Here is a 25,280-nt window from a genome sequence, read left to right as displayed (position 1 = left end):
TTCGCCCAGGTCCGAGCCTGTCAAGTGGATACAGAGATGGTGTCCATGCCAAAGCCCCACTTCAGGAACTGAGGGTCCCAGCCCTGCATGTACAGTAAAACCTATGACTGAAACTACCTCCAATGAGGGGAGCACCTCTTGACATCCCTGAAGTCAAAACTTGCACGTGGATAAGAAGTTCAGGAGCTTAAAATGTAGTTCCTGGGGCCCACACTCAGATATTCTGACTAATCAGTTCTCCATTTTAAACCTGTATACTTGTTGGGGGTGCGTTCCAGGCACTTTGCAAATGTTAACCTATCTGATCCAACAACCCTGCAAAGTATTTTTATTATCCACTTTGCGGATGAATTAGAGCCACACAAAGATGATGTAATTTCCCAAAGCTCTGCCCTTTATTCGCTAGGATTTGAACCCAAGCAATATAGCCCTAGAGCCTCAATTTTTAGCCACTACACAGACCCTCAAAAACCACTGGCCTTGAGCAGTAGGTCCCAATCAAGTGGGACGCATCTGGCAATGTCTGGGGACATTTGGTTGTCACAACTGTAGGGAAATGCTACCGTCATCTAGGCAGAGGCCAGGGATGCTGCTTTAAATACTTGCAACAAAGGACTATCCAGCTCCGAATGTCTCCAGGTTGAGAAATGCTGGCCTGGAGCACAGGTGTTCTATCCCAGCTGCACAGGAAAATCAGAGCTTCCCAAAACCTCCGTGCCCAGGCCATAGCTTAGAACCCATGACAGTAGAATCTTGGGGAAGAGAATTCAAGACATCAGCATTTTTGAAAGCTCCCAGTGACTCCAGGGTTGAAGACCTCTTGGAAGCAGCTGCTTTTCCTTGCTCACCATGTCTGGCAGTGGTGCATGGGAAATGCACCAGGACATGACCGCAGGCCTGCAAGTCATTTTGCTCACAAATGCCCGTGCAGCCTGGTCTGCATGCCCTCCCCGCTACCTCAGTGACTCTGATGAGGGTGACCCCCACCCCCACCAACTCATCTGCAGAAAAACGTTCTCGGGGTGCTTTTCCTATTAAATGAGGAATCCTGTTCCCCAACCCCACCAACCCACCACTCCCGCGCATAGCACAGACCTCAGGAACGGGAACAGATGACTGACTTTAATCAGTCTGTGATGACATGAACCTCTTTGAGAGATCAGGTGGGGGTGGGGGAGCCCTGCAGCAGCTGGGGCACAATACTTTAGGCACAACTGAAGCAGAGAGGTCAGAGAAACCACTGGAAACGTGGAGGGAGGGGGCGGTGGGACTCACAGCTTCCCCTGAGTGGGTGAAAGTGGCTTCTGAGCCCACACACAGCACCAGCCCCAACCAGGTGATGGAACAGGCCTTCATGCCCTGCAGCAACCCCATGTGATCACAGAGTAGCCCCATCCCTTCTTGGTCCTCTTCTTCCTCCTGCCCCACGGGGGGAAGCAGGTCCCTGAGCACATACAGCCCAGCCCTTGCCCAAGCTGGGCCAGACAGCCAAGCCAGAACTTAGACCTCAGTGATGCTCCTGGCTCAGCCCCAGAAGCTCGCACTCTGCCATCTGTCCTCCAGGCTGTGCCCCAGGGAGGCAGAGGAGCAGGATGAGGGGCTGGCAAAAGTGGCTCCTGCCCAGGGCTGCGACAGTGTCCTCAGCAGGGTGGCCTTGCTGTACCTGCCCCTCACACCATCTTAACATCCAGGGTTTGGGCCCGTGATAGGTTCTGGCGCTGGGCTTTGACCATGTGCAGGCGTCTCCCGTGCAGTGTGAACTGGGACCAAGTGAACAGCTGCAGCAGAGCACAGGTGATGGGCACCAGCACCAGCAGGTAGAAGCAGCCCTGGCGGAGTGTTGGGGCCTGGGCTGGGGCTGGGGCCGGGGGCTCTGGCCAGGGCTGGGCACTCCCCACAGGGGTCAGTGGGGGCTGCTGGAAGAGATCATGACCTAGGGTGAGAGAGCATGCAGAAAGAACAGGGTCAGCCCTGGTCTCCTCCAAGGTCCGCAGTGCCACATCTCAAACGACACGCATACATTTCTAAACCACAACTCACCTCCTCCCCCAAACTTGCTTCTGCCCTGTGCTTTCCTTCTGGGTGACTGGCACCACTATCCACACCATAGACTCAAAGTCTTCCTGGATTCTTCGGTTAACCTCAGTACTCCCCAGCAGCCAGTCCTTCCCCTCCCCCGAATTCCAGAACACATGCCACACCCAGACACCTTCTTCCAGCCCCCCTGGCTCCATCTGCTCAAGCTTCCACGGCTTCTGCCACAGCCTCCCCACAGCCCATTCTCCATACAGCAGTCAGGGTGAACTTTAAAAACCAGATCAGACCATGTCACTGCCCTGCTTAAAACCCTTGATATAGTTTCTCTTCACACTGAGAATAAAATCCAAACCCTGCCCTGATGGACAGAGCCCTCTGCTGCCCCAGCCTCATCTCCTAGCCACTCCTAATACCTTGGGCTCCATACTTGCCCCCCCATCCTGTCTGGGATTCACTGAGATCTTTCTAGACCAGATTCTTGCCATCCAGTCCACATCCTGGGTGTCATCTCCTCAGAGAGGCCTTCCTGGACCACACACACTAAGTAGCTTCTCAGTCACACTGCCTATTTTACCATCGCTTTTCCCACTACCATTGCTATTTCCTTGTTCGGCTCTTTATCGCCAACCCCACCCATCCCTCTAACTAGAATATAAGTTCCATGATGGCAAAACCATTGTTACCTCCCTAAAGGGACCTGGAGCAGCTCCTGGCAGTGAAAGTATTCTATACACGTTTGTTGAATGAATGAACGAACGAACGAACCACTGAAAGACGGGAAGAATTGGAGACTCAGTTCCTCCGCCCACATGGGTAGAGGCAGAGGAGGTGGGGCCCAGGAACAGCCTCTGCTGGCCAGTTGCCATTCTCTCCCCCTTACTGGACCCAGCTTGTAGCTTTGACCCCCGGAGCCTCAGGAGCCCGGTGCCAGCCCCCGGACCCTCACCTGTGTAGAAGCACAGCAGCCAGGTGCCCAGCAGCGGGGCGAAGGTCTGGCCCGGCTTGGTCACCAGGGCCACCATGCCAAAGAGAAGAGCTGAGGCCGCCTGCTTGCGGTGGTTCAGCACCAGGTCCTCGTCCACCAGGTCAGTGACCACCAAAGTCAACAGCTTACAGGTACCCTCCGTGAAGACACGGTTGCTGCCAGCGAAGAGAGAGGGGGCAAGGGTGAAGGGGTGGAGCAGAGGGGCGGGGCTGAGGGAGGGCAGCGCATACCTGGCAATGAAGAGGCAGAGGAAGCCGGGGCGGTCGGGGCCGGCCAACAGCATGAGCAGGCTCAGGCCCAGCTTGAGCAGGAAGAGCCCCCGCACCACCGCGTAGACGCCCCAGCGCCGGCACAAGGGCAGGAAGTAGAGGTTGTTGACGTGGGGGGCCACATAGGAGATGCCTGGACAGAAGGGGGCAGCCTTGTGAGGGGGCACTGCCGCGGCTTCCACAGCTCTCCGCACCAACCATCGGCGTGGCAGGCTCTGGGCTACGAGCTTCACATCCTGTTATTTCATCCTCACCACCCTTTAGGATCAGTCCTGTTATCATCCCTACCTTACGGGGGATAAACGGAGGCCCCAAGAGATTAAAGAAAACACAGCCAAGGCCACACAGTGAATAAGAGTCAAGACGCACAGCCAGGCCCGTCAGCCGGGCGGCCCCGCTGTGAGCCGGCCACTGCGCCGCCTCACCTCTGGGGGCGCCGTCACGGGGACACCAGGAGAGCAGCCCTCGCCTCCTCACGGCGCAACGGGCTCCCACCGCTTCCTCCCTCAGCACAGCGAGGCTGGAGGGGCAAGCCCACAGCAGCGTAACCCACCCCCGCACCCCGGGCTCCCCCGCACCCCCGGCCCGCACCAGGCCCCGGCTCGGGAGGGAGCTGTGCCTGCAGCTGGGCGGCTGCCACTCACCCAGCAGGAAGGAGCCCGTGGAGAGGGAGATGTGGTCTGACAACAGATGCTCCAGGAAGAGGGGGAAGAAGTTGCTGTTGAAGTGGCAGTGAAACACCTGTAACCCAATGGGGGCAGTGAGGAGGCTGCTGGGCTGGAGGGCAGTTGGGAGCAGGCCGGAAGCCAACCGGGCAGCGGCGGGAGCAAGAGCAGACTTTAACCCCATGTCCCTCCACACGGAACATGCCAGAATAACACCCAACACCAGATTCCTGTTGCTTATCTAATTTTGCTAAAAGGTAGAAGGAAGGATAAAATCGTCAAATTGAATGATTAAGTTTTTCTCTCTTTAATTGAAAACACTAGTAAATCAAGCTTGATGATATAAACACCATCTATTTCTGAACTTGGCGAGCTGACATACTACATGTGTTTTAGGCGCAGCATTTAGTGTTTTAAAAAGATTGTCCCAAAGTTCCCAAAGGGCACCTCTTTTTCATAGCCTCCCTTTGCAGGTGAAGACACAGCTGCCCCGAGAGAGCTGCCTAAGATCACACGGGGAGTGAGGAGTTCTGATGGTGCTGGAATCCAGCTCTCCCAACTACCCGACCTGTGTTCCTGCTAGCAAATCGCCCAGCAGTGCTCACACAAGGCCCAGCTTTTAAGGAGCCTGTTCCCCTGAGTGAGGCACATCCTGGCCATCGGGGGGCTGGGGGGGTGCTGCTCCCATACCTGCACCAGGTCCATGCCCACGAACCACAGGAAGTTCCGGTGGCGTGCGAGCTGCTGGAGGTACTGGCTCAAAGTGATGCTACCTGCGTCCTGGCAGCCGGTAAGCAGCTCCTCTCTGCACAGGCTACAGGGCAGGGGGGAGTCACCGACGGCCTAGGGCTGGGCCAGAGCCATCCACCACCCCAGGGCAGCCGCCCATCGGCCAGGGGACTCCGTGTGCTGGGGGGAACCCGGAGAGCTGGGCCAGGCCACTCACCCGCCATTCACAGCCAGGGCTGGGCACTCTGGCTCCCTGCCAGCCGCCTCAACCTGCCGCCCAAGCAGCCGTGCGGCCCCCATAAAGCCCAGCCCAGAGCCGGTGGCCAGGGCCACACAGAAGGCGCGGAAGGAAGAGAAGTCTTCCTTGTTCCAGAAGGCATAGGAGGCAAAGACAGAGAGGGAGCCAGCCGCACTGAAGAGGGAGCAGTAGAAGTTGAGGTGGGTACGGTCGTGGGCAGAGAGGGCCAGGTCAGCCAGCAAGGCATGATGGTGCAGGTCCACGAGCGTCAGGAAGCCATCATAGAGGCAGAGGCACAGCAAGAACTGCAGGCCAGCGGGTGCCCAGGGCACCCAGAATGCCAGGAACGACAGCGCCAGCAGCGGCCCGTGCCAGCCCAGGGCCCGCACCCGTGCCAGCACCACGGCCCTCGAGGAGAGCCCGGTGCCCGACCTGCCAAGGAGAGGAGGAAAGGTGGCAGCGGCTTTTACCAACTGGGCAAGCCCCAGTTTCCCCTCTGCCCAGGCCCCAAAGGAAGGACAGAGGCCCAGAGTATGGGACTCACAGCAAAGTGAGCCCACTGAGCCCCGCGTCCTCAGCCTTTGACAGGAAGGACAACTCACCAGGGGGTATACTCTCTCGTCTGCTCCCTTGCCAGCCTGCCAGGGCTGATGGGCAAAGGGTGGTGGGATACCTATTTCTCAGGGTTGGAGGCAGTGTTGGGCCCAAGCAGGGTTGGGGTCAAGGAATCTGCCAGAAGCAGCAGAGAGGGTCTGCTGTACAGCTCCCAGTTCTGAGGACCTGACAAGCCAAGCTGGGGTGAATCTCTCCCCAGGTGAGCAAGGCAACAGTCAGTCAAGGCCACTTCTCCCACGTGCCTGACCTCGAGAAGGGAGGGAGCCTGGCCAAAAGCTGAAATGGTCTCCCTTTCTCTCCCCACCCCAAACACAGGCACCCTGGGGAGGGGTGGGGTGGGACAGGACCCGTTGCAAGCCATCCCCAGGACACAAACCGGGGCTGAGAGCTGAGGAACTGACGGTCACTCAGCCAGCCGAAGAGGGGGTCGTTGAGGCTGTTCCAGAGGAGAAACACCGTCTGTGGGCAGAGGGGACATGGGGCAGGTGGGCTCCAGGCAGCCTCCTCTCCAGAGTTTTCCCTACCCAGCCTGTTCGCCACCCCTCAAAGGTGAGCCCAGCTTTCCTGACTGCAAACCTTCGTTCCGCGTAGTCCCTCTACTAAAACCCACTCCACCAGCCACTGCCCCATCAAACTCCCACCCATCCAGGGCAAATTTATCCAGCTGATAAATATACGTGAATATATTTTATCATATATGTGAATATCTAGAACCGTGCCAGACTCATTGGACAGTGGCCAGGAGAAGGAGGAGTCATCAACACCTCCAGCTCCAGCTTTTCTTGCTGAATCACAGTGGGCAACCTGGCCTGCCCCTGCTCCGGACTGGGTGGGACCCACCCCTGCAACCTGCCCAGCTCCCCCCCAGTGCTGGCCTACCTCTCCAACCCAGAAGGCAGCTTTGTTGATCTTGTACACTGAGACAAAAGTGTCCACATAGTAAAGCAGGAACACATTGTGCAGGATGGAGATGAACAGAGCCAGGGAGCCATAGACCACAGGCGTAGGAAGGCCCAGCATCCAGGCCTGGAGCCTGCCCAGCCCCATGGCTGCCAGCTCGGCGTCAGCCCCAGGAGCACTGAGGAGCGCTCACATCCAAGAGCAGTCTGGCCATCCTTGTCCCTAGGGGAGAAGTAGCCAGTTAGCTGCAGGGATCAGAGCAAGCTCTGCTCCTAACCCCAGACCTCTGAATCATTTAAAAACTCATTTCTGGGAGCACTTGGGTGGCTCAGTCGGTTGAGCATCTACCTTTGGCTCAGGTCATGATCTCAGGGTCCCGGGATTGAGACCCACGTCAGGCTCCCTGCTCAGTGGGAAGTCTGCTTCCTCCTCTCCCACCCCCACCCCCCTGCTCGTGCGCTCTCTCTCTCAAAAAAAAAAAACTTAAAAAAAAAAAAAAAAAAAACCTTATTTCCACTGGGAGAAAGTTTTTACGCAAAACAAAGCTAGGGAATTATCAATGACATACAACTGAAACAGTGCTGGGCTGGATACCACTATTCAAGAGTAACCCAAGAAAACTGATAAAGGCATGGGAAAAGAAGGCAGGCATCCAACAAGTGCTAAGCCAGGTCATGTGCTAGAGCAGTGTGCTCAGTATCTTCTTTCATCCACACTATCTTATCACAAAAACCGTAACCATCTGGACATGCCAACTGTGGGCGTGGGCATACAATGCCCCTATAACCTCAGCAAGCTACTTAACCCAAGCCTCAGTTTCCTCTTCTGTGAATGGGAAAAAGGGATGATCACGCCTATTCTGCAGAGGAATGTAAGGATCAAGTGAGGTAACTCATAGAAAGTGCTCAATAAATGGATGGTGGTGGTGTCATGATTATCTTTATAAAATCCCTACAAAATTTATAGCACTATTACCATGTGAAAAGAGAGCAATCCCAAGCTCAAAGATGTTAAGTAATTTGCCCAATGTTATACAGCAAAAAAGTAGGAGATTTGACCCCTGGCCTGTCTGGTTCTAAAGCCTTTTCTGCCACTTGACCTTTTAAATCAGGTTCCTACGCACTGTTGGGTAGAACAGAGAAAGTTGCTGTGATGTCAGGTTCCATAGGTATGTAAGAGTGATAGAGTCCACAACCACGCAGGCACTTTGATTCTGGAAATTCCACCTCAAGAAACGAACCCCAAAGGAACATGTACAGAGACGTTCATGGCAGCAACAGTAATAAACAGCAAAAAGTCGGGCACGGCCCAAGAACGAAACAAAGGGACTGTCTCAGCAAGGCCGATGCTCTCCAGAAAAGGCAAGCCCGTGGCCCACCTCAACACGCAGAAGAGAAACTCAAGAACATGTCACGTGAAGAGAGCACAAAGCACAGTGTGGCTGCCTAGCTTCCAACCAGGCTAACTTATACACAGAGGCTGGAAGGACAGACTGACTATGAGAGGGAAGGAAATAAAAGTCAGATCTTTTTTAGGGCAGGCCTTCTCAAACTGGAATGTACTTTCAAGTTACGTGGGCACGTCATCAGAATGCAGATTTTGACTCAGGAGGTCTGGGAGGAATCAGATTCTGCATTTCGAAATGGCGCCCTTCCCTGGTGGTCTAGCAGTTAGGATTCAGCGCTCTCAGAAGGGCACCCAGGTGGCGGCCACAGGGCCATGACCACAGTTTAGGCAGTGAGGCATTAAGCCTGCCTGTCTCTTTTTTTAGATTCAAAGATGCCGTTCTCTTTTCAGAAAAATAACCCTGTGTGTGCTTGCCTGACCCCCAGAGGGAAGCTATGAGGATTTCCTTCTCTCAAATTCCCTGTTGTGCATTAAATCATATCCCCAGAAAAAAAAATATGCTCAAGCCCTATCCCCCAGTACCTGTAAGTACGACCTTATTTGGAAACAGGATCTGGGCAGATGTAACCACGTTAAGATGAGATCAAAGTGAATTCGGGTGGGCCCTTACAGGGAGAGGGAAATTTATACACAGAGACAGACACACACAGAAGGAAGGTGGCCATGTGAGGACAAAAGCAGAAATTGGAATGATGCAGCTACAAGCCAAGGAATGCCAAGGACTGCAGGCAACCACCAGAAGCTAGGAGGAAGCAAAGAAGGATTCTTCCCTAGAGCCTCTGGAGGGAGCATGACCATCTGGAGTTGTTTCAGACTGTGAGTGAATAAATTTTGTTGTTTTAAGCCACCCAGTTTGCAGTAATCTGTTCCGGCAGCCCTAGGAAACTTACACATACCCTCGGGGGCTGTTCCTCTTTTGAGTCCTTGTGACCCAAGCCTGCCCATGGGCGTGATCTACATGTTGGTGCGTGCAGACATGCACACGCACATGCACACACAGACACACACAGCTGAAACTTCTGCTTCCCATCATGGTCAGGCCCTGGAGAGCCAACTTCAGCCCAAGTCCAACAGCAGTTGACCTCCAGGACATGTCCTTGCCCCATGACCCACTATAGCTCCTGCTCTGTGCCCACCCCTCCAGGGCCTCTGTCCAGCCCAGCCTCCCCTAGGTCTTCAAGCCACCCTCTCCTCTGGCCAGGCCTTTGTCCTTGGTAGTGCCCCTGCCAGAAATGGCCTCCCATCTCCCCATCCTTCAGGAGCCAGCACTGTGTCCAGACTCTCTCCAGCCCCTCACTGATGCCTCCTGCCACCGTACCACAGACTCTCCTGACTGCCCCCACAACAACGTGTGGGGTTTTTCAGGGCAGAGCCTGCATCTTTGCCCTCCATCTCCCTTGGGGAGGGTGGGCTGGACACGGCCACTCTGGTAGAAAAACAGGCCCTGAGTGGGGGAAAAGGAGGGAGTCTCAGTGGGATCTCTCAGGCTCATTGGAAAATGAGGACAATTCACTCAAGAGATCCAACCTGGTGCCAGTCTATGCCTAGTGCTAGGGAATGAGGGAAGGAGAAGCAGCTAGAACAACCTGAAACCAGCCGCTAAGTCTGTGAGAATCTCTCCCGGGCTACAGTGATCCTACCTTGCCCCAAAGCAGGAGGATGGCCAGCTAGCCTCTCCCTGGAGCCCTTAAGCCCCTGAAGGAACATTTGGTGGGAAATACTTTTTTTCCCCCATAGCTTTATTGAGGTATAGCTGACCCACAATGATCTGCATATATTCAAAGTGTACTGTCTCATCAGTTTTAACATATACATGCACCTGGGAAACCATCACCACAGTGGAGATCATGAACATATCCATCACCCTAAAAGTTTCCCTGGCACTTTCTAAGGAACATAATGGAAAGAAAACACAATTGGGGGCCTTCTAAGTCCTGACTGTACCATTTACTACCTGTGTGACCTGGAGGAATTTGCTTAACTTCTCTGTGTCTGTTTCTTGATCTGAGATATGGCACCAACCTTCCTAAGACTATTTTTAGCAGTCAAGGGGAAAATACTCTCAAGCACTTAGCACATAAGTGCAGTGGACACTCAAACTTCAGAGATTACTGCTGTTGAGCCTCTCAGACCCCCCAAACCCACCACACAAGGATGGGGTGAGTATTAATCTAAAGGTGCTTTGGGGCTGTAAAGCACAACATATACCTCTAAAGGTGCTATCCTTAACCCAGCTCACTTTCTCAAATTCCCCAGGGCCTTTCAGAACCCCCCACCCCGGCCACCACCTCACCTCCAAAGCCTTTGTCCAAAGGGAGTGAAGTGTCCCAGGCCCCCACCCAGATGTCCAGTGACCTATCCTGGTTGCTGGAGAAGGTGAGCCCTGAAGGCCAAGTCCCCAGCCTCTACCAGCTGGCTCCTGGCACTGATGCTGGGGTAATAGCAGAAAACCTCAGAGGGCGGTGACATGGGAAGGGTGTGACTTTTGCCATCAGGAGAGGCTGGGTTTAAATCCCACCTGCACTTCCTACTAAGAATGTAACCTCAGGCAAATCACTTAACCTGTCTGAGCCTTGGTTTCCTCACCTGTAGAATGGGAATAATAATGCCCATCCTTTAAAGGAATGCAGGGAGGACTAAACTAATGCCCAGGAGCCCAGAGCACTGTTACATGAAAGATGTTCAGAAACTGGCTTCTTCTTGGGCTCACTATTAAAAGACTGGAGTAGGAGCAGGGGAATATCCTGGTAATCAGGCCTCTTCCCACGGTAAGGGAATTTGAGAGACAAGACAGGGCACACAAGGCTAAGTCAAAAGAGGAGAGTCTACAAGTAGCAGGAACACATGCACAGTTCAGGAGAGCCAGATACAAGCCCCCACCACAAGCCAGGGCCAGAGGCAGAGTGACCTGGCCAGGTGAGCCTCTGCCCAGGAGAGGGGGCTGGGGGAGGAGTGTGCAGGGTTACACTCTTCCAGATTCCGCTCCTCCCTCAGGAAATGCCTTCCCCTACTCGCCCTCCCACCCTCAATACGCCCCAGCAGAAAATAGCAACCCTGCCTCTCCAAGGGAGGAACAGTTTAGAACCCACACCAACCTAGTTGCATAACCCGGGTGAAATACCCTGTAACCCAGCCAACTCCACCCCCACCTTGGCACCTGGCAGGAGAGCCTGTTGGAGGTCACGGGAGCCCACCCCGCCCTCGTGCTGGGATGGTCCCAGTTATGTGGCTTTGAGCCAGGCTTTCCTTCTCCCTAGGCCTTGGTCTCCTCATGTATAAAGTGGGGATGATGCCAACCTCTTGGATTGCTGCAGGGCTGAAATGCAAAAGGTACATAAAGCCCCAAGCACAGTGCCTGGCACATAGGAGATCCTCAACGAACAGTAGCTACTGTTATTCTTTTTCATATCTCTCAAGTTTGGTTTCATGATCTTTAAAGGGTTTCAGTCAGTCTCCTTCTGTCAAATCCATGATGAAGTGGTCTCTCCAGCACCCAACACTGATGCCTCTTGCTGCCTAGTATATCCTGCCATCCCTCAAATTCTCTTTTAAATGCCACCTCCACACCTTTGTTCATGCTGTTCCTTCCACTTAAAATAGATGTAACTACATATCATTTCTCAGGCATCTGGGTATGTCTGGCTTTTACATCCATCATCAAGAATCCTTACAACTCTTGTTACTATTTCCATCTCATTTTATAAACGAAGAAACCAAGGCTCTGAAGGTTAAATAAATCACAAAGCTATTAGGGGCTGGAGCAAAGATACAGAAGCGGTGTTTTTGACTAAAAAATGTCAGCATTTCTCATGTCACTATGCCCAAGCCCACCACCATCTTATCAAATCCTGCTGATTCAAGGCCCAGTTCAGTGGCACAGGCCTGAGTACACCTAGGCAGGTGTTCTCTCCCCTCTCAGGCCCCTTGGCTCCTTTATCAGGTTCCAAATGTCTCCCTTACCCTCCTCCAGCACCCAAGCTCTGTAAGAGCAGCACCAGGTCAGACCCCAGTTTTCTACTCCCTGCTTCCACCAGGCTCCTTCACCACACAGTAGGTGCTCAATTAATGCCTGCTGAGTCAATCTGTCCCTAAAAGGCCAATATGGGTATCCCCAGAACAAGGGAACAGTAGCAGCCCTAGAATTGCCACCCCCAAATCCCACTGTGCCCCTCAGCTCTGCTTGGCTGTGGGAGTCAAAAAGAGGCAACCAGGGGAACCTTGATGAGCCCTGCTGAATAAAACATGTACAGCAAGGCAAGAGGTGCACAAAGAGGAAGAGTGATAACAAAAAGTCACATTTATTAAGCTTGTACCACGTGCTAAGGAAAGCAGATACAATATGGAAAGAGAGCTCAGGGCAAGGAGGTAGAAAGACACCAGATCAGGAAGGGTTTTGTAAATCACACACAAGATTCTATCCTGAGGACAATGGGATGGGGGGCACTGGGGGGGCTGGTGAGGTGACAGAACTAGATCTGTTTGGAAGGAATCCCCTGGCATAAAAACTCTCTCTTCCTGACCCATCAGGCTTCTGGAAGATGAAGAACTAGAAAGGATGGAAACAGTAGCATCTCCCTGATTTCTGAACCAACCTATAGTGGCTGCGGGCTGGTGGATTTGGTGGAGGAAACCAAGAATGCCAGACTGGGCCCTTAGAGTGAGGGGCATCAGGAGGGTGGGTGTTGAGTCCCTTCAGAAGGACTAGCGGCTATAAATAAAATCTTAAAAAAAAAAAAACAGACTAGCGGCTGTATGCGAAGCAGTTTAGTACAGAGAAAAAGCTACTAATAAGCATAATTTGGAGTTGGGGGCCCTGAGTCAAGTCTGAACATTATCACTACTAATTAGCTGAGTTTATTCCTACATCTGTGAAGCAGGAGAAAACAATTCCATTCTCTACCGGTCCTCAGGAGTATCAAATGAAATTGAAATGTGTAACACCCTACACAAATATTAGGTGTGTCCTTTTCTCAACACGCAGCTGACCTCTGAATTGTCTGCTCCCTTTCCTGTTTCACAGCCGCCTTGCTCGTCTCCCTGCCCAGTCTCCCTCCCCACAGCAGCTTCCAGTCCCGGCAGGAGGGCCTCCCCTGGCGTGGGCGGTGTGTGTGTGGGCGGGGGCGGGGGGGGGGAACACTCTCCATTCCAAATACTAATAGGCCTATCCTCCTCCTCCTCACGCTGGAAATGAACTTTCACCTTCCTGGGGGAGGGAGACCCTCCCCCACAGCACTGGACGGTCAGCGACTTCACCCTGGGACCACCCGCCCCTCCCAAGCCACTGAGGAGTCTGGGGCTAACCCAGGAGCTCTTTACTCAATAGCTGGCGCTGAAACATGTGGTTCTTCAGCCCGTCTGTACATGAAAGTCACCTGAGGAGTTGCTCAATACCGAGGCCCGGGCCTCACTCCTGACCAATCAATCGGAATTTTCGGGGGTGGGGCCCAGGCTTAGTGTTCTTTTAAAGCCCCCAAGTGGTTCTACTACGCCACCAGGGTTAAGGGCCATTATGTTAATGAAATGGATACCGGCCTGAGACATCCCGCGACCCCAGCCCCCCAGGGAGCCCTTCTGCAAGGATTCCACCCTCACCCCTTGAGCCCAAGCTTCTCCCATCCTGACCCAAGGGCTCTCCCAACCCACAACCTGATCACCTCAGGGACCCCCCGCAGACAGCCCCCAGGACTCCCAGAGCCGACAGCATTCCTGTCCCCCTCGGGTCCGTCCTTTGTGTCTGATCGGCCCCCAGTCCGGCCCGCTCCTGCCCCCGCGCCCGGGCCGCGGGCCAGCCCCTCACCGATACCGTGGCAGGCGAAGCCTAATCCTGCGGCTGCCTGGAGCCAGGTGCGAGTCAGTGCGCCTGCGCGCGCCCCGCCGGCGGCTTCCCCAGCCTCTCCCTCCGCCCCCAGCCGGCGATTGGCTCCGCGCGGCTCCCGGGACCGCGCCCCGGCAGGTGCCCGCGCCCGAGGCTGCCGCAGCCATATTTGTCATGGGCGCATGCCCTTAGGGACCGAAAAGAAAACGTGGACGCTGGCAAGAAGAGAACAGTGGCCTGGATTCCTGATGATTCACCTCCTCTCTTTCACCTTTATAGATGCTTAAAGTCAATTTCTGTTCAAATCAATAAGACTTTCTAAGCTCTCCCCTCTCTCTCCCGGTCCTTCCTTAGTATTGATTGGCAGAATGAAGAGAGCACAGCACCTTCTTACAAGCCATGTGGTCTGACTAGATACACAGCTAGGCGGATGAGGAGATGACAGTGGCACAACCTGGGACTCCCTGATGCTGGATTGTGAGCCCCTCAAGAGTGGACAGCCCCAGCTTAATGTGTGGGCACCAGGGCTCAGGCCACAGGCGCCAGGTCCTGAGAGAGCTACCATGCAGCCTACCGTCCTCGAATTAAAAATAAGAATAATAAAGTAAAAGGAGTACTGAGCTCTCACTAGATGCCCTGTACTGTATTAAGCACTCTGCATCCATTATCTTGTTGAGTCCTCACATCATCCCTCGGAGGCAGGTGCTGTTATCCCCATTTTACAGAAGAGGAAACAGGTTTAGAGAGATTCAATGACTTTCCTACAAGCAAGAGGCCCAGACTAGCTGGAACCCAGCTCTTCTGCCTCTCAGAACAGTCTTTCTTCTTCCTACCCCTGCCCAGGGCCTCAAAGTCAAGTTTTGTTTTGCTCAGTCCAGTCTGGTGAGGATGTCCCATGTCTTTTCACAATAGGCCTGTAAGGCTGGTTAGTTTTCCAGGCAATCAAACAGCACACACTTCAGGCCTACTGTTTTCCTACCTTATGATACGGGGCAATAATCATGGGGGGAACCTGAGTTCCGGGAGTCCTGGGGCCCAGTCCCCTAGCTCCACTTCTTTGTTAAGGGACCCTTCTGGGGTGCCTGGGTGGCTCAGTTGTTAAGCGTCTGTCTTCGGCTCAGGTCATGATCCGGGGGTCCTGGGATCGAGCCCCGCATCGGGCTCCCTGCTCTGCGGGAAGCCTGCTTCTCCCTCTCCCATTCCCCCTGCTTGTGTTCCCTCTCTCTCTCTCCCTCTGTCAAATAAATAAATAAATAATCTTAAAAAAAAGGGGGGACCCTCCTTTTGTGAGCCTCTGTTTTATGCCTTAGAGGGATTTTGTAGCCATTAAGTGAGAAATGGGAGTGTAAGAATTTTGCCAGCTTTTGGTCATTATGCTTTTGTTGATGGTTGTCAACAGGAAAATCACCCTCTTCCTCCTGCCTGACAACCTGGCAAAGGGCCCACCCACAGCAAATGGTCCAACACTAGAGCCCTGGTATTCAGGGGTTAGTCTGTCCAACCAGTTCCTGTGGAGCCCCAGCAGTCCCATGAACTTTGCTCCCAGCATCCACCACTCACCAATCTCATTTCTCCCCAATCCTGTCCCTTCAGACCCTCTTCTTACCTCCTACGTCCCCTCGAAGCAACACACATCATTTCTCTTCTAGACTTCAAGCAATTTCTGGAACCCTCCTGCTCTAGGAAGCCCTCATGACTAAAAAGAAGGTGACCATTATTCTCCCATCCCAAACCCTTTTTCCCATCTGTTTTCCTGGCTGAGAATACAAGGCTGAAAACCTAGCATTCAGTATGGTGTCTGGCACACTAGGGCCTCCATAAATTGACTAAAGGAGTTCCCCCTGCCTTTCCATTTTTGACCAGCATGTGCCTTTGTTGCAAAGCAACCCTGACTCTTTACTTAGTCCTCCAGTCCAGGGGGAGAACAGGGGAATGGAAAGGGCTGCCAAGGGGCCAGAAATGAATGTGACCCATTGGAAAAAATTTGGCCCCTATGTTGCACTTAATGTCTCATGGTTACACTGAGGCTCCTCATCCCTCTGATTTTTTATTAAAAGATTTTATTTATTTATTTATTTATTTATTTATTTGACAGAGAGAAAGCACGACAGAGCACAATCAGGGGGAGCAGCAGAGGGAGAGGGAGAAGCAGCTCCCCACCGAGCAGGGAGTCCAAAGTGGGGCTCAATCCCAAGGACCGTGGGATCATGACCTGAGCCCAAGGCAGACGCTCAACCAACTGAGACACCCAGGTGCCCCCTCATCCCTCTAATTTTATAAACAATGTAACCAGTTAACCTCTTGTGTCAGCACCAGGACTAGGCCTTGTGATTATCTCCAATTTCCCTTCCTGGTTGCCAGCCACAGAGCTAACTGGGAAGGGACATAGGATTCAACTGGGGGATAATATCATCTGCCTGACTTCTTGAGTCATATCAGAATCCCTGAATTGTGGGACAAATAGATACATAAACAGTCTCTCTCCTTGAAATTCTCTCCTCCCTTGGCTTCTGACCTCTCTGATCTAGGTTTCATCATGTTCTCCTCCTAACAACTCCTCCTCAGTCCCCTTCACTAGGGCACTTTTTTCCCAGGGCCTTTCTAAAATCGGAGGGCAGTTCACCCAAGTTTCCGTTTTCTTTTTTTTTAAGATTTTATTTATTTGAGAGAGTGAGAGAGAGAGAGTACTCGAGCGGGGGGGGGGGGGGGGGAAGAAGGGGAGGAACAGAGGGTGAGGGAGAAGCAGACTCCCCCCTGAGCAGGGAGCCTGATGGATGCAGGGCTCGATCCTGGGACTCCAGGATCATGACCTGAGCCAAAGGCAAATGCTACCAACTGAGCCACCCAGGCAACCCCCCCCCCCCCCCGGCCTCCAAGCTTCCATTTTCAAAACTCTTTTCATTTATTCACTCAAACTTGCCAGGCCATAGGCTATCTGGGGTAAAAGGGACTTCAAACACAAGATTGCTGCCTTCACAAGGTGTAAGTAGAACCCAACAAATTGGCAGCCATGACGACAGTGAGGCGCGTGCCAGGTAGCAGCTATTCCAGTCCTTCACCTACTGCTTTTCCCTTCATGACTACCCCACCTCCCATCTCCAGCCTGAAGATAAAACCACATGCCGGACAGCTCCCCAAATGAACTCCCTGACTGCACCATTTCCTCAACTTCCAATCGCCCACAAGAGTTTTTTTTTCTTTTCCAGGCTTGCCTTGACTACCCACCCAGGCAACTAAGTCAAAAACATGTGCATCCACCTCTATGCTACCCTCTCCACCCAGGCAGTTATATGGGGTCAACTCTAGATGAATCTGCTCCCATCTCTTTTCCATCTCCAGCTCCTGTTTTGGTTGTCAGTTTTCCTGGGCTAGTGTGAGAACCTCCTCCAAGACTAGTTTCCAGCCTCTCTCTCACCAATCTATCCTCCACTTTGCCAACAGGAGAGCCTCTGATCATGGGGTTCACAGATCAAAAACTATGCAGGTTGTTGCATTTTGAAAATTTTCATAAAATGCTAGGGAAAACACTGTTATCGGCGATGCAAACAACAGAAGACTCCACTCCACAGTGCAATAACCCAAACTTTTAATTTTCTAAGGACTTAGATGATGGTGCTTTGTAATTAAAAATAAAAGTCTATTTCATTGTCTTCTGTAGTTAAATTTATATGAAGTAAACACAACTGGTGTGTGAAAAGAAAAAAGAGTCCACTCAAACCAGATTAAGCAAGAAAGGAATTTATTGGGGGGGGGATGGGAGGAGGCATTGGAGGAAGGTAGTCGAAAGGTAAAGTTCCAGAAGTACTAGGTATGTAATGTACATGATGATTATAAACACTGCTGTATGCTGCATGGTATATCTGAAAGTTAAGAGAGTAGATCCTAAGAGTTCTCATCACATGTGAAAAAAACTTTTTTTATCTATAAGATGATGGGTATTGACTAAACTTAATGTGATAATCATTGCACAATATACGTTAAGTCAAATCATTTGCTGTATACCTTACACCTATACCGTGGTGTATGTCAATTATATCTCAATAAAACTGGAAGGGAAAAAAGGAATTTATTGGCTCATGTAACTTTAAAGTCCAGGATTCAAATGATGTCATCGGGACCTAATTTCTCTTTCTGTCCCTTGGTTCCACTTCTTCTGTGGCTCCATGCTCAGACAGGCCTTCACCTCTCCACCCAGACTGCATTCTTTCAGATTTCTGTCCAGGGGAAAGAGAGCACTTCCCTCCACCCCAAGAGAACAAAGTCCTGGGCCTGGTTTCCACTGATCAATTGAGTCACCTGGCTACCCTCAACCAATCCTTATGGCCAGAGGGATGGCAGTGCGATTGATCTAGCCATAAATCACCCCTAACTTTAAGGACAGAATAGAGCCAACTCCCCCAGAACCACTTTATTGAGTAGATAAGGTATGGGACCTCAAAAATCTAGAAGCTGTTACTGGAGTCAGGATGAATGTTGAGAAACTCAGTTTGGTCCTTATTTTTCTCATTTTACCTGAACCACCACCAGACCAGCAGAGGTCTTCAGCAAGCATGTAGGGACTAATTATTAAAATACAGGCTTCTCACCCTCCCAGTCTCCAACTTGAGCTTGGTCTCACACTCTCCCCACCTCCCACCCAGGTGTGACCAGATCCCCATGTGGGAGCAGGTGGAGAAAGGGGCCAGTCCCATAGGGCCCATGATTGAGCTCCAGGCCTGGGTGAGGTCAGTCTATAGGTAGTCTTGGACATTCCTCAAGTGCTGAGATTTGGAGAGGGCAAAGTTATAAATAGGAATGGGGAGGTATATTAATTTCCTATTGGCACTGTAACAAATCAGCAAAATCTTAGTGGCTTAAAACAATACAAATTTATTATCTTACAGTTTTGGAGGTTAGAAGTCTGCCTCACTAACTAAAATCAAGGTGCTGACAGAACTGTGTTCCTTTCTGGAGGCTCTAGGGAAGAATCCATTTCCTTGTCTTTTTCAGCTTCCAAAGGCTGCCTGCATTCCTTAGCTCATGACCCCCTTACATCTTCAAAGCCAGCAATGGCTGGTTCACTCTCATATAACATCACTCTGACTCTTCCGCCTCCCTCTTCCACATTAAAGGACACCTGTGATTACACTGGATCTATCTGGATAATCCAGGATAATCTCCTTTTAAGGACAGCTAATTCACAAACTTAATACCATCGACAACCTTAATTCCCCCTTGCCATGTAACATAACATATTGGCAGGTTTGCAGGGATTAGGTTGTGGACATCTTGGCAGTGAAGGCCTCTCCCAACAAAGGCCACTGTGTCTTGGGACTAGTTCCTAGAGTGCACAGAGGGTGAGGCTCCCTTCTTGGAGCTCTGGGGTAGGGAGTGTTAGGTAGATACCCGGTTCCAGTATCTATCTTCACCAGGCCAATGGCCCAAAACTTGGGAGAGCAGCTCAGTCAGGAATATAAAAGTGTGACATCATCAGGGTGAGTGTAGAACTTCTCAGAGGGTAGCTGGCCTTTGTGAGACACTGAGAACTTAGAGGAGAACCTGTGGGGGTTACTGGGGATGCTGCCTGAGTCAAGAGAAGAGGAAGAAGGAAAGTATGATGGCCCAGCAGCTCAGCAGCTGGGAGAGGGTATCAGTTTTAAGTATCCAGCAACTACCACCCACCCCACTGGGGAAGAAAGAGGTGGAGGACTGTGGCTTGCAGCCAGAGGGGACTGGAACTTAGACAGGGCTTCACACCACCTGGATGAAGCAATCTTCACCCAAGCAGCTTCTGGGCTTTGGCCTTAGTTGGACTGGGTTCAAATCCCACTGGGCTACCTAGACTGTATAAACCTGGGAAAGTGTCCTAACTTCTCTGAGCCTTTGGTTCCTTATCAATTAAGTGAAAATGATATTACCATGTTCTTCACATGGCTATTAAGAATTAGTTCTTGGGGCGCCTGGGTGGCTCAGTCGTTAAGCGGCTGCCTTTGGCTCAGGTCATGATCCCAGGGTCCTGGGATCGAGCCCCACATCGGGCTCCCTGCTCAGCAGGAAGCCTGCTTCTCCCTCTCCCACTCCCCCTGCTTGTGTTCCCTCTCTCGCTGTGTCTCTCTCTGTCATATAGATAAATAAAATCTTTAAAAAAAAAAAGAATTAGTTCTTATGTAACATTCTAGAGGGGAGGATTGGAGACAGTGTAAAAGAAGTCCCAGCATGGATTGGCTATAAAGCTAATTACCAATCACGATTCTTGAGACAGACATGGGGTTGAATTTTGCTCTTACCATAACTAGCTGTGTGAGTCTGGGCAATACACTTTAACCTACATAAGCCTACAACACTGGAAATGTTTCCTAGTCATAGAATACATTTACTACCAAATTTGAGGCAAGCAGCTTCCTCCTATGTAAAGTGGGGAAAATATTAGTACCTCCTTCCTAGGGTTGATGTAAACTTAAAGTTAGATACTCATAAGCAACTTGATTCAGTACCTGGTGTAGGAGCTTCACTCAAATGTTAGGATAACTCGACCCATTTGGAAGGGCTGGGAGGATGGAGTGTAGGGAATAGGTGGCTAACTGATTGGAAAGGGCACCAAGATATTCTCAGTGATGTAGGAGTGAGGGCATCCCTGAGCACAGGCCTCACCGTCCAGGGCAGGCAGGTACGACCAGCAGGCTCACCCAGTGTAGATACAGGCTGGCTGGCTTCTGGCCAGCAAAATGTGTTTCCCTTTGCCTGGAAACCAAGAGGTGTGGCTGAGGCAGGGCATGGAGGGGAGCAGAGCCACTAAAAAGTGGTGGAGAGGAGCCTGCTCTGGACTTCTCTGGCTCCCCCAAATGCTGGGGACCAACTCCCCCTGGGTTGAAGGAGACGAGTGCGGAGCCACCTGGGAAGAACACTTCACGAGCGAAGGCTTGAAAAGGTCTTGGGTCCTTACTGCTTACTGAGAGTCTGGGGCTCGGCTCAGCCCTGGGACAAGAGGTGAGATGGAAGCTGAATGCCTTAGGAAGAGTTCCCCCAAACCATCAGGTACTGCACGTGGGCTCCTGCTGTGAACCAGAGCCCTGGGTTACCAAGCCCCAGGGATTGGTGGTGGAGATAGAACAAAGGGTATCCACACACACCCCCACCGCAGGTTTGGACCAGGCCCCAGTAAAAATGCCCGCCGCCTGAGCTTCAGACCATGTACTCGTACAGCTGCCTGGCATGCGGGGAGGGCGCCTGGCCTCCGCTGCAGCCCCTCACCTACACCTACCTGCCCGGCTCTCTGCTGCTGCTCCCCGTCCACGCCCACAGCTTCTGCAGTCGGCCCCCCAGCCTGACCGCGGGCGAGTGGCCGGCTCCGCGGGAATACCACTGCTTCCATGGCTCAGGCGCGCCCCTGGCGGCAGCGCTGCCCTCGTGGGCCTTCCCGCAGGCCTACGCCGCGGCCCTGCACCCGCCTTTCCCGGCGCCCGGCTACCTGGGGCCATCGCTACAAGGGCCCGCGGCAGAAGGGACGGCGGCTGCTCAGCGCCGGGCGCCGTGGCCCGAGGGCGGCACCCTGCAGACCGAGCTGCGCTGGGGCCGCGTGCACCGCGCGCACGGCCCACGCCTCGAGCTGCCGGACGTGGTGCGCCGGGAGCTGCGGCGTGTGTACGGCACGTACCCGCGCACCGACGTGCGCGTCACCTACCGCGGCGGGCAGTTCCTGCTTCAGGGCGCGCCGCACGTCCCGGAACCCGAGTATCGTGTGCAGAGGCGTGTGCTGCGGCCGCCCGCCAGCAGCGACAGCAGCGACAGCAGCCCGGCCACGGAAGCGGCGGAGCGTGGCCGCCGGAGGAAGAGGAAAGGCCCGAGCTGAGGACGCCGCAGGGCCCGGCGGCTGGCCCGGTGAGCACGCGCGCGGCTCTCCTCCCCTGCGCCCGCCGCCTTCAGCCCGCCACGAGGGAGACCTCCGCGGTGCGCCGGCGCTGGGTGCACCTGTCACCTCGCTTTTTTTTTTTTTTTTTTTTTTTACCAAGCCTGCACGCCGCCCACCTGCTGCACTTCTCTGATTTCTCTCGCGTTATTGCTGGATAGCGGGGGAAGGGCGAGAAGAGATCAAGAACATCTCCGGGTGGATGTCCTGTTTCTCTTCCCTCCCACTCGGCCTTGGGAAACCTGGGTGTGCGGCGGAAAGAAGGGCGTGGACCCTTTGTTTCGTCTCTCCCTCCTCTTCCCGATCTTAGAAGACTGCCCTGCACCAAGCCCCCACTTTCCCTTTTTCCTCTCCTTCGTCTAACAGAGCTTCCCGAATTGCCCAAGTTCCTCCCCAAGCCCAGGGCCCACCTATCCGCAGGTTGTAGTAAAAAGTAAATAAATGAGTGAAGTCAAGTGTATGCTGCGAGATCGCTTTTCTGTTTGGGGTGGGTGGGGGTGTTCCTTATCTCTGTAATATGAGCCTTACTCCCCTGCTCGGGAAGAGCCAGTGTGCCTCCTCACGGGTGGGGCTCGGGTGGGGCCGAGCTCCCTCCTTCAGCAGCTCTTCTCCCGTGTGCAGGACCATAGGCTTCTTAGGCCCGGCAGCTCACCACCCGCGGAGAGATTCTGAGGGCCTAAGCTCTTTTGTTGAAGCGTGGGTGGTAGGCGTGGCTGAGGAAGGAATGCCTAAGACATAGATTTAGGGCTACCACTGACATTTTCTAGTCGTGTAACTGGGCTTTCCGAGCCTCAGTTTCTTCATTTGTAAAAGAAGCATAAAATCAACCCAGCCTACCGGGAAAATGCACTAGGGTTGAAATTTCAGATGAATGTCACTTCTTGTCTCCTTACTACCAGTCTTTAACAGGCTGAATTTGCAGTATTCCAGGAGTTTGCTGGAGGGTTAGGCCACACATCCAATTTTAACTATAGGTCTGGCAGGACTCCAGATCTGATACCCATGCTGTACAAATGTGGCTCCTTATGGAATTGCTTTTACTGAATTTCCACTTGTTGGATGGCCAACAGCTGCCTGGGTATACAGGTATGTTACTGAAGCCGTACACCACTGGACTGCATACTGCTGTATTTATGAACCTCATGGAAGGGCTCTCAAGCCTCACCACTTGGGAAGAGTTTTTCTCTAGATGAGTGGTTTACTTTTATTTTGGAAGCACCAAGGATCTCATAACTGATCATATTTTTTCTTTTTGCCCTGGCTTCTAGGGAGCTCAGGGCCAAATTTGCTTAGTATCTTTTGTGTAAAGCCTGGATCCTGAACGGTCACCCCTAGTTTCATCTTATTTTCCTTTCCTTTTTTTTTTTTTTCTTCCTTAAATTATAAAGACACAGGGAGGTGGTGTAGTGTAATGGGTCTGCTATGTGACCTTAGGTAAATTGCATAATGTCGCTGAATCAATTTCTTCATTGCAAATGGGGGTGATAGTATTAGGACCTCTATCTCATGAGGTTATTGAGAAGATGCCTTGAAATGCTGCACACAAAATGTTTACCACAGTGCCTGGCATGTACTAAGTGATCAAATGTTAGTGTTCATTTTGAAAAATATAGTTTGTTGGGGGTGCCTGGGTGTTTCAGTTGAGTGTCCTACTCTTGATTTTAGCTCAGGTCATGGTCTTGGGGTTGGGATCGGGGGTCCTGAGATTTCTCCACACTCAGCAGGGAGTCTGCTTCTCTCCCTCTCTTCCCCTCCCTCTGCCCCTCCCCCCTTCTCTCTCTCAAATAAATAAATTTTAAAGATTTTTTAAAATATTTATTTGACAGACAGAGCAATAGAGGGAACACAAACAGGGGGAGTGGGAGAGGGAGAAGCAGGCTCCCCGCCAAGCAGGAACCTGATGCGGGGCTCAATCCCAGGACCCTGGGACCATGACCTGAGCCAAAGGCAGACGCTCAACAACTGAGCCACCCAGGTGCGTGCCCCTCAAATAAATAAATTTTAAAAAATAAAAAATATAATTTGCTACATAGAAATATATAAAATAGGAAGTTAAGGTCTTTTTAATATCCTTATTCCCAAATGATTGGTAGGGTCCAAGCTGTTATTTTTCCTATATTTTTTCTGTGCACATAATGTTAATTACATAAAAGGAATTAACACTGTTTTACCTGTTACATTTTACTGTAAGTATATTGTGGACATCATTCTGTGCCAGTGCACATGGAGCTACCTCATTCTTCAACAACCACCCAATATTCTATAGCATTTGGATTCTTTCCAGTTTTTAGCTATTAAAAGTCTATCCAACAATTTCTTGAGGAACTGTTCTAGGCCCTGGGGATACAGTAATGAATGAGACAGCCACGGCAGTTTCTGCCCTTATGGAGCTTGCATTTTAGGGGAAGAAATGGGGATGGGACACCATGCAAACAGATAAAGGCAAATTGTTATAAGTATTACAGCAGGAATGAGAGGCTGAGATAGGAAAGACAAGTGCAGTAGTGGAACTTAGAATAAGGTAAACAGGGAAGCTTTCTGAGGAGGTGACATTTAAATTGAGAGCTAAAGAATGTGACAAAGCCAGCCATGCAAAGAGAAGGGTGAGGAAGAAGCCAGGCAGAGAGCTGGTGGGTGCAAAAGCCCCAAGGAATGAAAGTTATCTTCATTCCCTCAGCAGCCATTTGAGAATCCACAATACACCAGGCAAGTATTCTAGGGACTGGGGTTACAGGAGAGAGCCAAAAAAGTCCCTCAGGGAGCTTACTTTAGAGGTGGAACCCAGAGAAACAGGGACTAACAACAAGCAAACTGGTGAACATATGACATAATGTCAGATAGTTATTAAGTGATGGGGTGCTGTTTTCAATAGGATAGCCAGGGAAGTCTTCCCCAAAGAGGTGATTCTTGAGTGGAGACCTACTAAAGATCTTCACAAGCCATTTGATTACCTGGGGGAGAAAAGCAGGTACAACAACCCTGTGGCTGGAGTATCCTTGTCCTGTGATCGAGCAAGAAAGTGGGAGTTAATGGGGTTAGGGATGAAGCCAGATCCTGTGGTGCCTTGAAGCCATGTTGAGAATTTTGGATTTTATTCTTAGTGGGTGGAGTGTTACAAGCAGGAGAGAATGTGATTGGATTTTTTTAAATTATTCTTTTTTTTTTTTTAAGATTTTATTTATTTAAGGGCGCCTGGGTGGCTCAGTCGTTAAGCGTCTGCCTTTGGCTCAGGTCATGATCCCAGGGTCCTGGGATCAAGCCCCACATCGGGCTCTCTGCTCTGCGGGAAGCCTGCTTCTCCCTCTCCTACTCCCCCTTGCTTGTGTCCCTCTCTCGCTGTGTCTCTCTCTGTCAAATAAATAAATAAATAAATAAAATCTTAAAAAGATTTTATTTATCTATTAGAGCATGAGTAAGGGGGATGGAGGCAGGTAGAGGGAGAAGCAGGTTCCCCGCTGAGCAGGGAGCCCCCATGTGGGGCTCAATTCCAGGACCTGGAGATCATGACCTGAGCCAAAGGCAGACGCTTAACTGACTGAGCCACCCAGGCGTCCCTTTTTTAATTGTTCTGGATGTTGTGTGGAAAAGAGACTGTAGAGCGGCCATTGTGTAAACAGGGAGACCAGTTGGGAGGCTTTTAAAGTAATACAGGCGAAATCAGATAGTGGCTTGGTCTTACTTAGAAGTAGTGAGGCTGATGAGAAAACAAATGTCCTTGAATATGCATCTTTGTTC

The 25,280-nt window shown here is 51.8% G+C and overlaps 2 protein-coding genes across 5 annotated transcripts; one reads left to right on the top strand and one right to left on the bottom strand.

Moving 5' to 3' along the window:
* Positions 1 to 373: 373 nt before the first annotated feature.
* Positions 374 to 20,987, bottom strand: MFSD13A (major facilitator superfamily domain containing 13A). 4 transcript variants are annotated; one of them, XM_032423210.1, is made up of 9 exons: positions 20,901 to 20,987; positions 6,418 to 6,660; positions 5,915 to 5,997; positions 4,903 to 5,355; positions 4,647 to 4,770; positions 3,936 to 4,032; positions 3,253 to 3,424; positions 2,984 to 3,177; positions 374 to 1,933 (listed from the first exon to the last, which is right to left on the bottom strand). In XM_032423210.1, exons 2-9 carry the CDS (start codon positions 6,583 to 6,585, stop codon positions 1,671 to 1,673), a joined length of 1,554 nt encoding a protein of 517 aa, XP_032279101.1. In that variant the 5' UTR covers positions 6,586 to 6,660; positions 20,901 to 20,987; the 3' UTR covers positions 374 to 1,670. The 4 variants fall into 4 exon arrangements, with proteins under 4 accessions (XP_032279101.1, XP_032279099.1, XP_032279100.1 ...); XM_032423208.1 differs by lacking the exon at positions 20,901 to 20,987 and adding an exon at positions 13,643 to 13,727; XM_032423209.1 differs by lacking the exon at positions 20,901 to 20,987 and adding an exon at positions 13,649 to 13,719.
* On the top strand, positions 20,829 to 21,995 carry CUNH10orf95 (chromosome unknown C10orf95 homolog). Its single transcript, XM_032423000.1, has 2 exons — positions 20,829 to 21,517; positions 21,649 to 21,995. Exon 1 carries the CDS (start codon positions 20,829 to 20,831, stop codon positions 21,486 to 21,488), a length of 660 nt encoding a protein of 219 aa, XP_032278891.1. The 3' UTR covers positions 21,489 to 21,517; positions 21,649 to 21,995.
* The last annotated feature ends 3,285 nt before the right edge of the window (positions 21,996 to 25,280 follow it).

Source organism: Phoca vitulina, unplaced genomic scaffold (genome assembly GCF_004348235.1).
Source record: "Phoca vitulina isolate PV1807 unplaced genomic scaffold, GSC_HSeal_1.0 scaffold28, whole genome shotgun sequence".
In the NCBI taxonomy this organism is placed as follows: Eukaryota; Metazoa; Chordata; class Mammalia; order Carnivora; family Phocidae; genus Phoca; species Phoca vitulina.
This window is presented reverse-complemented; position numbering and strand designations above follow the sequence as displayed.

Coding starts and splice junctions, on each gene's coding strand:
- MFSD13A (XM_032423210.1), bottom strand. CDS start 6,585: ATGGGGCTGGGCAGGCTCCAGGCCTGGATGCTGGGCCTTCCTACGCCT. Junction 4,033..4,646: donor TGGGCATGGACCTGGTGCAG/GTATGGGAGCAG, acceptor ATTGGGTTACAG/GTGTTTCACTGCCACTTCAA. Junction 1,934..2,983: donor GCTGCTGTGCTTCTACACAG/GTGAGGGTCCGG, acceptor CTCTCACCCTAG/GTCATGATCTCTTCCAGCAG.
- CUNH10orf95 (XM_032423000.1), top strand. CDS start 20,829: ATGTACTCGTACAGCTGCCTGGCATGCGGGGAGGGCGCCTGGCCTCCG.